Genomic DNA, 13,285 nt, shown 5'->3' on the forward strand with positions numbered 1-13,285 from the left:
AACTACCACCACTCCCTTTCAAACCCCTCATTAATACCTTTAATTTGATACCCATATCGTACAAACATATCCTAGAGTCACCCCTGGTCCACCTTTATGGCGATATCTCGAAAAGGCGTCCACCTATAGAAATAAGCCCCACGCCCTTTTAAAATACTCATTAACACCTTTCATTTGATACCCATATCGTACAAACAAAGTCTAGAGTCACCCCTGGTCCACCTTTATGGCGATATCTCGAAAAGGCGACCACCTATACAACTACCACCACTCCCTTTTAAACCCCTCATTAATACCTTTAATTTGATACCCATATCGTACAAACATATTCTAGAGTCACCCCTGTTCCACCTTTATGGCGATATCTCGAAAAGGCGACCACCTATAGAACGAAGGCCCAGTCCCTTTTAAAAATACTCATTAACACCTTTCATTTGATACCCATATTGTACAAACAAATTCTAGGGTCACCCCTGGTCCACCTTTATGGAGATATCTCGGAACGGCGTCCACCTATGGAACTAAGGATTACTCCCTTTCAAAATACTCATTAATACCTTTCATTTGATACACATGTCATACAAACACATTCCAGGGTTTCCCTCGGTTCATTTTCCTACATGGTTATTTTCCCTTATGTTGTCACCATAGCTCTCAACTGAGTATGTAATGTTCGGAACTTAACCTTCCTTACTTGTTTTTTTTTAATATTATTTGGTTATTTCGTCAAAGCTTCTGGTGCTCCATGCTCTATCATATTTGATTAGTATTGCCGTCTAGGTGAGAGAAGGACCGCGCCTTGTTGACGGCCATAACCGCTTAAACGGTTAAGCGCCAATTAAGTAAGTAATTGCCGTCTATCTGCCTCGTTGTTTTCTTCTTCTGTTTTTCCAGTGGTTGGTCGGTCTGCTTTTCTGTTTCCCATGGTCTTCTTCTTTTAAGCGGTAATAAGTCGACGAGCATTGTTTCGGTGGTCTTTTTTACTGTTCCTCCTGGTACAGTGCAATAACCGGAATCTATCTGAAGTGTGATTGCGGAGAGTTGAGAGCCGTACACTAGGGTGGGTGCTGGTTAGCAACGCTAATTTAATAAATATCTTCCCTGTCGCATGCTAAATTTTGAGTCTGGGAATCTGTTATAACTGCGTAGCCGACAAAGAAAATAATGTATCATCAGGCATTTCATGATTACATATTTCAGGGCCGCGGGCATAGGACTAGACTCACACAAGCCGTTGCATTTTCCATATAAATGTCAGGAAAAAATTCGTTTCGTAGGAATGTGTTATAAATATTAAGCAGGATCAATGAGTAAATTTTTTTCCCGACGCTTACTTCAGAACCTGTCAACCCAGATTTGATTTTAAAATTTATCAAATTTGAATGAGCTTAACCCCTCATAAGAAGCTAACTGTAAATTAAAAAGATAATTTGCCTTTCTGCAAGTGGACCTAATGGAATCAAGGCTGAGAGACGAACTCTGTGGTAAATGGGGGAGGACCTAAGGTGTACTGATCTAGGCTTCTCTGCCTTCCCTGATGAGTGAGAGCGTTTACTATGGTATCGATTATCGCTGTTGCTCAAACCCCATGGGTCCCTGTGGCCAACTTCGAGAAGCCTATTAAATTTTTTTGTTGTTCATGAAAAAGAGTTTCGACGAACATTTACCTCGTTTATTTTGTAGGATTGGCATTTATGTATTAAAGGTGTGTGTGTAACCAAACTTAATAGGTGTAACAAGTTGTGTTGTACTCGCGATAGCGTGATCACGGGACGAGTATATGGCGACAACATCAATTAGCGCTTCACGGTCTACTATCGCCACTTTTTATTTGCAGATGCTTGTGTTCATCCTCCTATGGAAATTATGGTCACTGCCAGTTGGAGTCTTCTAACACTTTCAACTTCTGGATGGCTTCGGAGATGCGATTGTGATGTCTGATATTGTTTCTTTGCATTCTAGTGTTCTGAAGGTGATCGATGAGACGCTGTTTATGACTTTTGGTCCTAGCCTCAGAACCCGTCTTCCTCTTGGGATCGTTGTTTTCATTCCCAATTCGATGGCCCTTGAGTTAAAATCGCCTGGCGTGCTATGTCCCGTTTCCTTCCGTTGCTGCGGCCACGATTGAGTTTTCCAGATAGAAGCCGGTGTCCTTTCGTTTATGTTAAAAATAAATGAATACAAGGCGTGATAACCTCCGAAGAGATTTTAGTCCGAGCTTCTCTTCCATCTTGCGTCGCGCTACTTTTAATTTTTCCGATAAATTGGTGGGACGGGACCAACATGTTTTACGTCGACTGCGAACGGCATCTGCAAGGCAGATGAGCTTTCACTAAGAAACTTTTCATGGCAGAAATATACTCGGAGTGCTGCCAAATAATTACCGAGTGGCGACCACGCTTAGGAAAACTTTATTTTTTCTAATTGACAAAACTTGTTTCTAAATTTTAGATGCTGCTTTGCCTGGAGCTTGAACTCATTTTTGTTATTCGCTGATTATTGCACCTTCCTCTTGGCAAATACTAGAAGCGTTCTAGGACTTAAGCCACTTTCTGCTTCTAGATCTGACAGCTGTATCACTCCTAATAGCTGGAGTCTTAGCCTGGCAAGCGCAGGGCACGAGCACAGAACGTGCTCGATCGTGCTCGATCCAGCCCACACTTCCTACATCTTCTATCACTGGCCAAGCCTAATTTAAAAGCATGTGACGCCAAAAGGCAGTGTCTAGTCAGAATACCCGTCATGAGTCTACAGTCCTCTGTTTTTAATGATAGAAGCAACTTTTTTAGTCTAAGGTTGTAAGACGTACACATAATCTTCGACACTACAGCCCCGCGCTTGAACCCATCCCTTTCCTGCTTGGTCCATCATGTGCTGCTGCCTGTGTGCTCATTCTAGATATCACAGAATTCCTCAATATAATTATCCATTAAATTGTTCTATGAATTTAAATAGATAAGTAGACATTATTTACAAATAAATCCATTTCGAAGTTTCGTGCTATATTTTTATCCGTCACTGTACGTAAATTTAATAACCATATTTATAAGGTCAATACATTACTTGCCCATTAGGCTTTTGAGAAAAGTACTCAACTCTGGTTTGATACGCTTTTTCGTATATATATATATATATATGTATGTATATTTCATACAATACTACGTATGTAATTGACTATTCACGAGTAGTTTCACATGTACAGTGCCAATTAGTTATGTGCGTCTACATTTGGCTACCGTATCCACGACACAAAAACCCTTTTACCTAATTCTATAAGAAATGTTTGACCTACGTTGTTTACTCATACTATAATGGTTTGTAATGCCTAATTTGAGTGAAAAAAAAGTTAAAACAAGTAAGGAAGTATAAGTTCGGGTGAAACCGAACATTAAATACCCAGCTGTACACTTGAGATGCTGTTGTTGTTTGTTTTGTATGCTTAATAGTGTTAAAAGGCTGCGCAATAATACATATACATATGGTTCTATTCTGAACTAATTTTTCTTCGAGTTATGGCTGCCGAAACATAGAAAATTGCTTAGTCATAAAAGGGGCGTTGCCGCGCCCATTTTTTATATTTGAAGTTTTTCCTATTTATTGTTATAAATCCACTCGGGAAATGAAATACCATTGATATAAAGCTCTTTTTTGCAAAGATATAGCTTATTATATTCGTCCACGACCCTTTTAAAAATCTTTTATATAAAAGTGGGCGTGGTCCTTAACCCATTTCGTTAATTTTTCTTCAAAGCATTCCTTATAGTAAAGGCAACCTCTCTGCCTTATTTTGTTACGATAGGTTTAACGATTTTTGATTTATGATTTATAATATTTGTAAAATTGATTTTATCACAAGTGGGCGGTGCCACGCCCATTTTAAAAAAAATTTCTTACAAATTTTTATCAAGAGTCAATATCAGTCCACACGTCAAATTTCAACATTCTAGGTGTATTATTTACTAAATAATCTGGTTTTTTGTGTTTTCAAAAATGTTATATATATATAAAAAGTGGGCGTGGTTATCATCCGATTTCGCTTATTTTCAATACCAATCGATTCTGGGTCCAGATAACCTCGTGTACCAAATTTGGTGAAGATATCTCAATATTTACTCAAGTTATCGTGTTAACGGACAGACAGACGGACGGACGGACTTGGCTCAATCTAATTTTTTTTCGGTACTGATGATTTTGATATATGGAAGTCTATATCTATCTCGATTCATATATACCTGTACAACCAACCGTTATCCAATCAAAGTTATAATACCCTGTGTACAAGTTAGAGGTGTACGCCGATCATTTTATCGGCGGCGGCGGCGTGAGCGGCGCGCCGACGTACGCCGGTGTTCTTACTTTTCTCGATTTTTCTGTTTAAAAAAAATACTTAGGAAAGGTTTTGTTTGTATGTATTTAAGGAAATTAACGTTTTGGCCATTTCGGAAAGATCCTAGGTTTTTGCCCCAAAATCTCGCAGATCGCTCAAAAATTTTCTGGAGTAGCTCTTTGGGGAGGGATTGTCCCTCGTTGACTTACTCAAGAGAGGCTTCGAACCTAACTCCGGTCTTTGGAACTGGTACTGCTGCGTCTGCTGAAGAGAAATGGAGATACATAATATGGTCACACTTTTGTCTGTATATCTTGTGCAAAGCGTAGTTTCACCTGTGGTTAACTCCTACTAATCGTCGCAAACAAAATTTCTTTAAATCGTTTGTGGCTCCTTGGCGGACACGCACAAAGGCGACTTACGGTTGCTATTAATGGCCTAATACTCAGGACTCTCGTGGCGCCTCCAGTTTTTTCGGCTGTGTTTAAGAGCTACAATTCCCCATGTGCGAACAGTAGCAATCCCGATCACCAGTCGCTACCACGCCTCCTGCCCTCACACCATATGCCAGCACAGAAGGTATAGGACTGCGACTTCGAACTCATACCTTCGTCGACGTCACTTTCCTAGAAGCTCTAGGTGTAGCTCCGAAGACTTTATAACGGATGTTTTTGTCCCGCTATGCTACAACAGAGAAACACCTTGAAACGTTAGGGAGTGACTATTCGGCCATGGATGCCGCCCTCGAAATCATAAGCAGTCTAAGTGGATGTCATTGCGTAACTCATCGGTGAAAATCGTATAATCCTCGGTGCATGCACACAACGACGCATATTCATATGTATGTGTTACCAGCAATGTTGTTGTATTAACGACAGCGATACTCCCCGAAAGTTTTGGGGAGTGTTATCGATGTTGATGATCCTTTGCCGAATATAGATCAGGTACGTTCCGGTAACAAAGCACCATTAATGTATTAGCCCGACCATCTCGGGAACGATTTATATGACCGCATTAAACCTTCTATGCCATCCCGCCCCACCCCCTAGTTTCTTGAGGAACTTGGGGTCGCCAGAGCCTCGCCTGCTAAATATGTGTATGATACACACATATTTGTAACAGTATTCCCCTCGCATAGGTGAGGTTGACAATTGGGTTGCGGAAGCTTTGAATATCTTGCAGCATTTTTTTATGCTTGTCAATGTGATATTTTGTCACATGCATTTACATAGTACAAAAGTTAAATCATTTAAACTTAACACTGAGTTCACTTCATTGCTTTCGCCGTGGTTTACGTTGCTAAGATTTCATCAAGTGAGTGCATGTGATTAGCCCGATTCATCCTTTCTTTTTCAGTTTGTTATTTAACTTGAACCTACTTTAATAGGAGTAAGGCGCTCTATGTATGGTTAAATCAACAACACACATATACATAAAACCAATTCGTTAGCCGTATAAACGAAGAGCAGATGATTTACGGCTCACACAATCACACTTTTTATCGCTATGGCACTGAAAATGCGTTCGTTCGTAGCTTTAGCTGAGATATGGATTTGGTAAATTTTTATTTTAAGGGGCTACCATTGTGGAGCGCAATGTAAGCAATTTCTACAACTGCCAATCTGTTCTTGCCTTGTGAGAAAAAATGTACACAAAAATTTGTTTAATTGAAAAAAAAAAAAACAAATCTGTTGTAAAACAAGTAAGGAAGGTTAAGTTCGAGAGTAACCGAACATTACATACTCAGTTGAGAGCTATGGTGACAACATAAGGGAAAATAACCATGTAGGAAAATGAAACGAGGGAAACCCTGGAATGTGTTTGTATGACATGTGTATCAAATGAAAGGTTTAATGCCTTTATGAGGGAGTGGGCCATAGTTCTATAGGTGGACGCCATTTAGGGATATCGCCATAAAGGTGGATCAGGGTTGACTCTAGAATTTGTTTGTACGATATGCGTATCAAATGAAAGGCATTAAGGAGTATTTTATGAGGGAGTGGACCATAGTTCTATAGGTGGACGCCATTTAGGGATATCGCCATAAAGGTGGATCAGGGTTGACTCTAGAATTTGTTTGTACGATATGCGTATCAAATGAAAGGTGTTAATGAGTATTTTAAAAGGGAGTAATCCTTAGTTCCATAGGTGGACGCCGTTTCGAGATATCTCCTTGAAGGTGGACCAGGGGTGACCCTAGAATTTGTTGTACAATATGGGTATCAAACGAAAGGTGTTAATGAGTATTTTAAAAGGAAGTGGGCCTTAGTTCTATAAGTGGACGCCGTCTCGAAATATCGCCATAAAGGTGGACCAGGGGTGACTCTAGAATGTGCTTGTACGATATGGGTATCAAATGAAAGTTGTTAATGAGTATTTTAATAGGGCGTGGGGCTTAGTTCTATAGGTGGACGCCTTTTCGAGATATCGCCATAAAGGTGGACCAGGGGTGACTCTAGAATGTGTTTGTACGATATTGGTATCAAATTAAAGGTATTAATGGTAGCTTTAAAAGGGAGTGGTGGTAGTTGTATATGTGAAGGCGTTTTCCAGATATCGACCAAAATGTGGACCAGGGTGACCCAGAACATCATCTGTTGGATACCGCTAATTTATTTATATATGTAATACCTGCCAAGATTTCAAGGGTTCTTTATTTCGCCCTGCAGAACTTTTTCATTTTCTTCTACTTAATATGGTAGGTGTTACAACCATTTTACAAAGTTTTTTCTAAAGTTATATTTCGCGTCAATAAACCAATCCAATTACCATGTTTCATCCCTCTTTTCTTATTTGGTATAGAATTATGGCATTTTTTTCATTTTTCGTAATTTTCGATATCGAAAAAGTGGGCGTGGTTACGGTCCGATTTCATTAATTTTAAATAGCGATCTGAGATGAGTGCCCAGGAACCTACGTACCAAAGTTCATCAAGATACCTCAAAATTTACTCAAGTTATCGTGTTAACGGCCATGCGGAAGGACAGACGGACGACTGTGTATAAAAACTGGGCGTGGCTTCAACCGATTTCGCCCATTTTCATCGAAAACAGTTAGCGTCATAATATCTATGCCCCTACCAAATTTCAAAAGGATTGGTAAATTTTTGTTCGACTTATGGCATTAAAAGTATCTAGACAAATTAAATGAAAAAGGGCGGAGCCACGCCCATTTTGAAATTTTCTTTTATTTTTGTATTTTGTTGCACCATATCATTACTGGAGTTGAATGTTGACATAATTTACTTATATACTGTAAAGATATTAAATTTTTTGTTAAAATTTTACTTTAAAAAAATTTCTTTTTTAAAAGTGGGCGTGATCCTTCTCCGATTTTGCTAATTTTTATTAAGCGTACATATAGTAATAGGAGTAACGTTCCTGCCAAATTTCATCATGATATCTTCAACGACTGCCAAATTACAGCTTGCAAAAATTTTAAATTACCTTCTTTTAAAAGTGGGCGGTGCCACGCCCATTGTCCAAAATTTTACTAGTTTTCTATTCTGTGTCATAAGGTCAACTCATCTACCAAGTTTCATCGTTTTAGCTTTTTTTGGTAATGAAGTATCGCACTTTTTCGGTTTTTCGAAATTTTCGATATCGAAAAAGTTGGCGTGGTTATGGTCCGATTTCGTTCATTTTAAATAGCGATCTCATCAATTTACCTCAAAATTTACTCAAGTTATCGTGTTAACGGAAGGACGGACGGACGGACGGACGGACATGGCTCAATCAAATTTTTTTTCGATCCTGATGATTTTGATATATGGAAGTCTATATCTATCTCGATTCCTTTATACCTGTACAACCAACCGTTATCCAATCAAACTTAATATACTCTGTGAGCTCTGCTCAACTGAGTATAAACACAGATGTCTCCAGTAAAAGTATGGACATAGTCACATATGTGTAAGGGGCATAAAAAAGTAGCATAAGTAAAAAGTGTTACACATTCAGCTAGTAATTGATTTTAATTGAGAAATATTGTCGGTTTAATCAATTGAACTGAACTAAGACGTGATCGAAAACTTTCATTCGAAACTACAAACATAGGAAAAATAAATGCAAGTAGGAATGCATACTTGTCGTAAGAATTATTGAGCTTGAACATTGAGAGGTCTTGTAAAAGTCCCTCAAATTAAACTGGATTGACCTACATACTTATTTGCTCAAATTGTAGACAGAAGAATTAAATATTTATTCAAAAAATAACATTCGACAGCTAAAAATACATTTTCTATAAAAAAAGAAGAAAAAAAAACTGTTCTAATAAAAAATTGCATAGAAATGAACTCTGTAATAAAATGAATGCACCATTGCCGCCGCCACCAAGTGTCAATCACAGTGATAGCAATTGCAATACGTTACGTACACTGCCGCGCAAACGTCGACAACGCGCAGTCGGTGAGGTTTTTATTACCTGTCCGGCTAGTCAGATTTATTTAAATAGTGCACACAATGAAAACAATGATATTAGTGAACCGATTTATGAAAATACGACCACAACAAGGCATGGCGATGAGGAAGCGATCCTACGTAGAAATCGTTGTAGCCGTTTATCCTTTGTGCGCGCCACGGTAGCTGATGCGGGGAATGTAGAAGGCGCACGTCAATCGTCGACTGTTAGCACCTTTCTAGGTTGGTTCCATAAGCAGAATAAAAATCACTCTTATGCCTGGTTTTTCAGTGCAAATTTAAACTCTAGTTAAACTTGACTAGAGTTTAACCTTGCCACTTTGTACGATAACATACAATTTTGCTGCTTTTGATCTCAGCTTAAGCGGCCGAAGTGACAGGGTTAAACTGTAGTCAACTTTAACTGGAGTTTAAATTCGCACTGAAAAACCCGGCCTTAATGTTTAATTGTACAATAGAATAGTTTTTTTTTTTGTGCCATATTTTTAAAAAGCAATATTTTCTCCTCATTTATTAGATGACTCCGATCACTATTATGAAACATTATCGCCTTTGGGAAATAAACGCCATTCCACACTACCGGTTCAACGTACAAATAGTAATCACAAACACAATCAGGATTTGCCGCATTTTGCCAAGAATGGCTCACCGCGCAGCAAACAATACTCAGCCTCGATGCATGGTCTTGGAACGTTGATAACATCAGATGATTATGATTCCTTCGATACAGACACAGATGATATTTACGAAGTGGAGGAGAATATCAAGAATGTGAGTAAAAATACCATAAATACATATATGTATAAGTAAATATTTATCATTAGCATCAGTGAATTTGGTAGAATAAAATTTTGTTGTTTCTGTACTTAAACTTGACTGATGGGTGGGTGCATTCAATGATCGTAATAACTCGTGTGTTCGGTGATTTTCAATATTTTGTTCTATAATTTTTGACGAAGACCAGGATGAAGGGTGGGAATGTTGTTTTTGTATTAACAGAGCCTTTCCTCATCCAGTGGGCGTGGCCACTCCTCTAAGAGGAGTCCAAGGAGAATGGCATTTCAACAAGTCTGTAAGACAGGGATGGTACTGCTACCGGCCTGCTTTCCTGCGAGAATTGGGTATTTGACCCTGATAATAGCGGGCACTGTGTTGTGATGGTACGTTTTCCGCCTACCACGCCGAATGTCCTGGGTTCACGCCCTGGGCAAAGCAACATCAAAATTTTAGAAATAAGGTTTTTCAATTAGAAGACATTTTTTCTAAGAGTGTCGCCCCTCGGCAGTGTTTGGCAAGCACTCCGAGTGTATTTCTGCCATGAAAAGCTCTCAGTGAAAACTCATCTGCCTTGCAGATGCTGTTCGGAGTCGGCATAAAACAAGTAAGTCCCTTCCCGCCAATTTGTAGGAAAAATTAAAAAGGAACACGCAAATTGAAATAGAATCTCGGCGTAAAATCTCTTCGGAGGTTATCGAGGCTTATATTTATTTCATTTTATAGCGTTCACCTGGCGTAATTAAGCTTAGGAGGCTGAGGGCCACTCATGCTGTTTGTTTGAATCTCCAGATTTATGGCAGTTCAGCAAAATCTTCCTGTTTATGATTTCATTACGCTCCTTTAAGTTGAGCACCGCGAAACAGCGATAGCTGTCGTGACTTCTTACACAACCAGCAAAATCGCCTAGACGGTTATGCGCCAATTAATAATGATGGTGAGCTCACAGTCGATAGCGTAATGCCATCGACGTGGATGTGCAATAGTTGTGTCATCTGCTCCTTTCCCGATGTGAATAGGATGGCCTAGAACTCGAGTCATAAAAACTAAAAAGGCTACGAATATAACTGTTTATTTCGAAACATTGCTCATGAATGGGCTGCCTGGCCTCGGTGCCATTATAGACATTAAACAAAAGGGAGGGAAGGACAACACCTTGTGGTACCCACTCTCTGTTTGGGTGAAGAGATGATCCATATCTGTATTGGAGTAACGTCCCATGGATGACCGACAAAAGCGTTTGACAGGTTAAACGCAGTGGCAGTGCTATGCATTTCTCGGAAACCATTTTTCAGAGCCTACTTCTTTTGATGGTTAGCCCTTTTCGATGGCTTCTTTAATCTCCGTGGTGGTGATGGGCAACACGTCACGTTTGTGTTTATGTGCGTCTTTGTAAACTCGGTGTCTGGCGATGTGTACTAAAGAATGCATTACATATTACAAGCAGAAACCGCCGAAAGCGATGTATGTTTTGTCTTTAAGGTTCGTCGGATTTTAAAGGAGCTTTAACGTTGATACAACAATGGAACACTTGCATGGAGATTTCAGTTCCTCAGACGCTTCTCCTATTCGGCTTATTTCTTTTGACTGGTCAGCGCTAAGTTTTTCCCTTTGAGCCTTTTAACCCTAGTTATCTCACAAGATCACATTTTCTTGCTAAGACTGCATCTTCGGCCTGGTAATGAGGTTGGATATCCAGTACTCTACCAAAACTAACAAATCAAGCCAATTCGATGTATTTGGGCAAAGCGCTTTCCACTTGGTGGACGTCAATCAGGCATACCATATGCCTTTTTAAAAGTTAATCAAAGTTCTTTGTTCAGATGTAATGAAATCGGCTGAACCTTGAAAGGAGTATAAGTAGGTCAAATGCTAGAGTTCCAGTCAACATAGTTTAATGGTGCTTTGCTGGAATTGAAAATATCTGGTAAGCTACATGGTTGCTCCTACAGAGGTTATATTCTACGTTCAATTCGCCAAGAATTTCAACACTTTTGTCCCACTGATGTCTGGGTAATGGCCCCTATGACAGAAAGTTAAGACAGCTTACCACCCTAAGACAGCTTGATCCAGGCGACCCCCAAATAAGGGATATAAACCAACGCATCAGATTCCTTGTGGATGAACACAAGCGGGCGAAATGGGAAGAGCACCTAAGAGGTTGTAACCTCTCTACCGGTGTAGGTAAACTTTGGTCCACCGTAAAGTCCCTATCGAATCCGACTAAGCACAAAGACAAAGTTTCCATCGCCTTTGGCGATAAGGTGCTGTCGGATGCGAAAAAATGCGCGAGCGCTTTCTGCCGACAATATATAATGCATCCTACGGTCGACAAAGATAGACGGAGAGCCAATAGACACGCACATAAACACAAACTCAGCGCGTCACCAATTACCATCACCGCTAGAGAGGTTGAGGACGCCATTGGTCGCGCTAAACCATCCAAAGCAGTGGGCCCAGACGGCATAGCCATGCCGATGCTTAAAAACCTAGGGAAAGAGGGTTTCAAATATTTAGCGCATGTCTTCAACCTGTCTCTTTCCACCTTTGTTATACCCGAGAAATGGAAAATGGCCAAGGTGGTCCCGCTACTAAAGCCTGGGAAACCAGCTAACGTAGGTGAGTCATATCGTCCGATATCTCTCCTATCGCCAGTGGCAAAGACGCTTGAAGCCATTTTGCTCCCTTATTTCCAAGCACATTTGCAGCTAGCCCCTCATCAGCATGGCTTCAAAAAACTTCATAGCACTACCTCCGCGCTAAATGTCATTAGCACCCAGATAAATTGCGGTTTGAATCAATATCCCACCATAGAACAGTACTCGTAGCGTTAGACCTATCAAAAGCTTTTGATACGGTCAACCATGGCTTGTTACTGCAAGACCTGGAAGGGTCTACCCTTCCCCCATGTCTTAAAAGGTGGACCGCAAATTATCTGGGTGGTCGGCAGGCATCGGTGCAATTCAGAAACGAAACATCAAAACAAAGGAGAATTAAACAAGGGGTGCCACAGGGTGGTGTCCTATCCCCGCTTTTGTTTAATTTCTACATATCTAAGCTACCTTCACCACCGGAAGGAGTCACAATCGTTTCCTACGCCGATGACTGCACAATAATGGCCACAGGCCCAGGCCCAAAGATCGATGATCTATGCAATAAAATAAACGGCTATCTCCCTGATCTCTCCAGTTTTTTCGCCTCGCGAAACCTGGCATTGTCACCGACTAAATCTTCCGCGACTTTATTTACAACATGGACGCCCCAAATGTCGACCATATTGAACATCCACGTCGATGGCACTACGCTACCGACTGTCCTACACCCCAAAATCTTGGGTGTGACGTTTGATCAGGATCTACATTTTGGTGCGCACGCAACCGCAATTGTTCCAAGAATTCAGAGCCGTAATAAAATCCTCAAATCCCTTGCTGGCAGTACCTGGGGAAAAGATAAAGAAACGCTCTTGACCACATACAAAGCAATTAGCCAGCCGATTACGTGCTACGCGTCACCCATATGGTCGCCAAGCCTAAAAACCACCCACTGGAAGAAACTACAGGCCTGCCAAAATACTGCTCTCAGAATCGCCACGGGCTGTCTTCTTATGTCCCCAGAACACCATCTGCATAATGAGGCGAGAATACTCCATCAGGGAGAGAAATGAGATGCTGACCAAACAGTTTCTGTTGAATACCCAGAAACCTGGGCATCCCAACAGACATCTGATTGACGAACCAGCACCGCCTAGGGGCCTAAGGAGTCATCT

General features: G+C 40.5%; 2 protein-coding genes across 9 annotated transcripts in view; one reads left to right on the forward strand and one right to left on the reverse strand.

Moving 5' to 3' along the window:
* Positions 1–13,285, reverse strand: part of BBS1 (Bardet-Biedl syndrome 1) — a 272,737-nt gene that overhangs the window by 225,816 nt on the left and 33,636 nt on the right. The gene's annotated exons all lie outside the window — the stretch shown is intronic.
* The window catches only part of Exn (Ephexin), a 212,208-nt gene that overhangs the window by 191,078 nt on the left and 7,845 nt on the right, over positions 1–13,285 (forward strand). For 3 of the 8 annotated variants that reach the window (XM_067788070.1, XM_067788071.1, XM_067788072.1), the window contains 2 exons: positions 8,510–8,967; positions 9,263–9,516. In XM_067788070.1, the coding sequence (XP_067644171.1) occupies positions 8,634–8,967; positions 9,263–9,516 (588 nt within the window). In that variant the 5' untranslated portion in view covers positions 8,510–8,633. The remainder of the gene's footprint in view (positions 1–8,509; positions 8,968–9,262; positions 9,517–13,285) is intronic. The other 5 variants (XM_067788068.1, XM_067788069.1, XM_067788073.1 and 2 more) reach the window with 2 other exon arrangements.

This window comes from Eurosta solidaginis, chromosome 5, assembly GCF_040869045.1.
Source record: "Eurosta solidaginis isolate ZX-2024a chromosome 5, ASM4086904v1, whole genome shotgun sequence".
NCBI lineage: Eukaryota > Metazoa > Arthropoda > Insecta > Diptera > Tephritidae > Eurosta > Eurosta solidaginis.